The sequence below is a fragment of the Pollicipes pollicipes genome, unplaced genomic scaffold (genome assembly GCF_011947565.3).
Source record: "Pollicipes pollicipes isolate AB1234 unplaced genomic scaffold, Ppol_2.1 Scaffold_1600;HRSCAF=1878_pilon_pilon_pilon, whole genome shotgun sequence".
Classification (NCBI taxonomy): Eukaryota; Metazoa; Arthropoda; class Thecostraca; order Pollicipedomorpha; family Pollicipedidae; genus Pollicipes; species Pollicipes pollicipes.
In genome coordinates this window covers 7,442,933-7,444,639 of record NW_023595962.1, presented here as the reverse complement: position 1 = coordinate 7,444,639, position 1,707 = coordinate 7,442,933, and the positions used below count along the sequence as shown (strand labels likewise).

General features: G+C 56.6%; 1 protein-coding gene across 1 annotated transcript in view; it reads right to left on the bottom strand.

The window, feature by feature from the left end:
* Positions 1-1,109: 1,109 nt before the first annotated feature.
* Positions 1,110-1,707, bottom strand: part of LOC119093317 (uncharacterized) — a 2,937-nt gene continuing 2,339 nt past the window's right edge. The window contains exon 3 of the mRNA XM_037216264.1: positions 1,110-1,453. Within this exon, the coding sequence (XP_037072159.1) occupies positions 1,122-1,453 (332 nt within the window). The 3' untranslated portion in view covers positions 1,110-1,121. The remainder of the gene's footprint in view (positions 1,454-1,707) is intronic.

The window sequence follows — 1,707 nt, the reverse complement described above, 5'->3', positions numbered from 1 at the left end:
GCATCCTCGCGACGTTCGTTCGCGACGCGACGCGACGTTCCGCTTGGCCGGGGCATGCTGCATGCGCCAGGTACGGGTGCTCCGAAAGGCGCCGAGTGGGGGACTTCCCAGCGCGCCTACCGCACAGGTGGCCTCCTTGGTAATGCAATATTAAAGGGAAGGAGCACCGTGGGCACGTGCCTCTTATCAAATTGTAACATGCACCATGTCCATGTACAACTAGTAGCACCTTAAGGGGCCACTTGGAAAGAAACAAGATAAAAGCCGCGATTCTTGCCCAACTCCTTTCAGGATTACTCACTGCTGCGTGGCACCCAGCCCTGTTTCGGGCTGGGGCGTGGCTCCCGCTGACAGCAGGATCAGCCTCTCTGGCTCGTCCTCTTTGCGAGCGTTGACAGCACATTTCGGCATGATCGTGCCTTCTGCGCCATCTGTCAGGTAAAGTGTGAAACTACTGATGTCTAAAGCGATGTGTTGTTCCGATCCAACGGTGGCCTAGCAGGGAAGAAGAAAGGTGCAAACGATTTCCTACTGATTTTGTTTTCAAACGCTAGGGGTGTGTCATTAAATCCATAGGTTTTGTGGAGGGAGGGGATATGTAAATGCAGATAACTCAGGCTGAACGGACGGCCGCGTCTGTAATTCAAACTCCGACCAAATATTTTGTTGGTAAGTGCACGTATAAGAAAACGGAAAGTGAATCGCATGATATACCACACAAAGAACGCCACCTTTTTGAGTAAAGCGTGTTGTCTGACATCCAAAGTCACCAATCAACAGCGACACACAGTGTGCCATGTGACCGACCGGACGTCAGTCATGACATTCACGACGCACCGAATAGAAATACGTCATCAGCACCAAAGAAGGCAAAAGTATCTGATTCTATAGAGCCGCAGGACATTATTGGTTGAGTGATATGCTTCCGCGGAATCGAACTACAGGTGGCGCACTCGAGGGTTGCGTGCATTTCATTCAACCTCAACATTTCGCAGCTGGCCAGCCGATGCAGCCGCTACGAACGATAAAAACGCGCGCACCATCACAAATTCGATGCGCTAATGGCGCCCTGAATCCCGCATGACGCCACCCCCTCCCCCTCCCCCACCGCCGGCCGCTCGTCACGGATCGTCAATGAAGCCAATCACCGAGCCCGTCTCCGCCAACGTCCGCTGCGTCATGGCGTCGATCTGGCCAATCAGCTGCTCGGTCTCGTCGTCGGTGACGTCGGCGAAGTTGCCGTTGGTGACGTCACTGGTCGTCATGCGGTCGGACGGCGACGGCGGCGGCGGCGCGGCCGTCTCCAGCTGGTCCTGGTCGAAGTTGGCGTCCCAGTCGAGGCTGGTGGGCGAGGTCTCGCGCGTCAGTGCGACGCTGCACGTGTCGATGGTGCGGCCGCACGACATCTGCTCCTCGTCGGGCGGCCGGCGGCGCGAGCGACGCGGTGAGAAGCCTGCCGGCAGACGCGGAGGTCAGAGGTCACGGACGAACGCCGCCAGGGCGAGCTGTGGAAGACATGCTGCGGAGGTGCCCGAGGACCGAGGGACATGTCCAAAAAGTGGTAGGCCCAGCCATCAAGTTGTCAAATATGCACGACAGATGGAAGGTTATGCTCTTCCGACTCATCCCTACTAGGCAGAGATGGTTATGCTCTTCCGACTTCCGACTACTAGATAGGGGCAGGTCGGAGAGTGACGTGGCTATCCT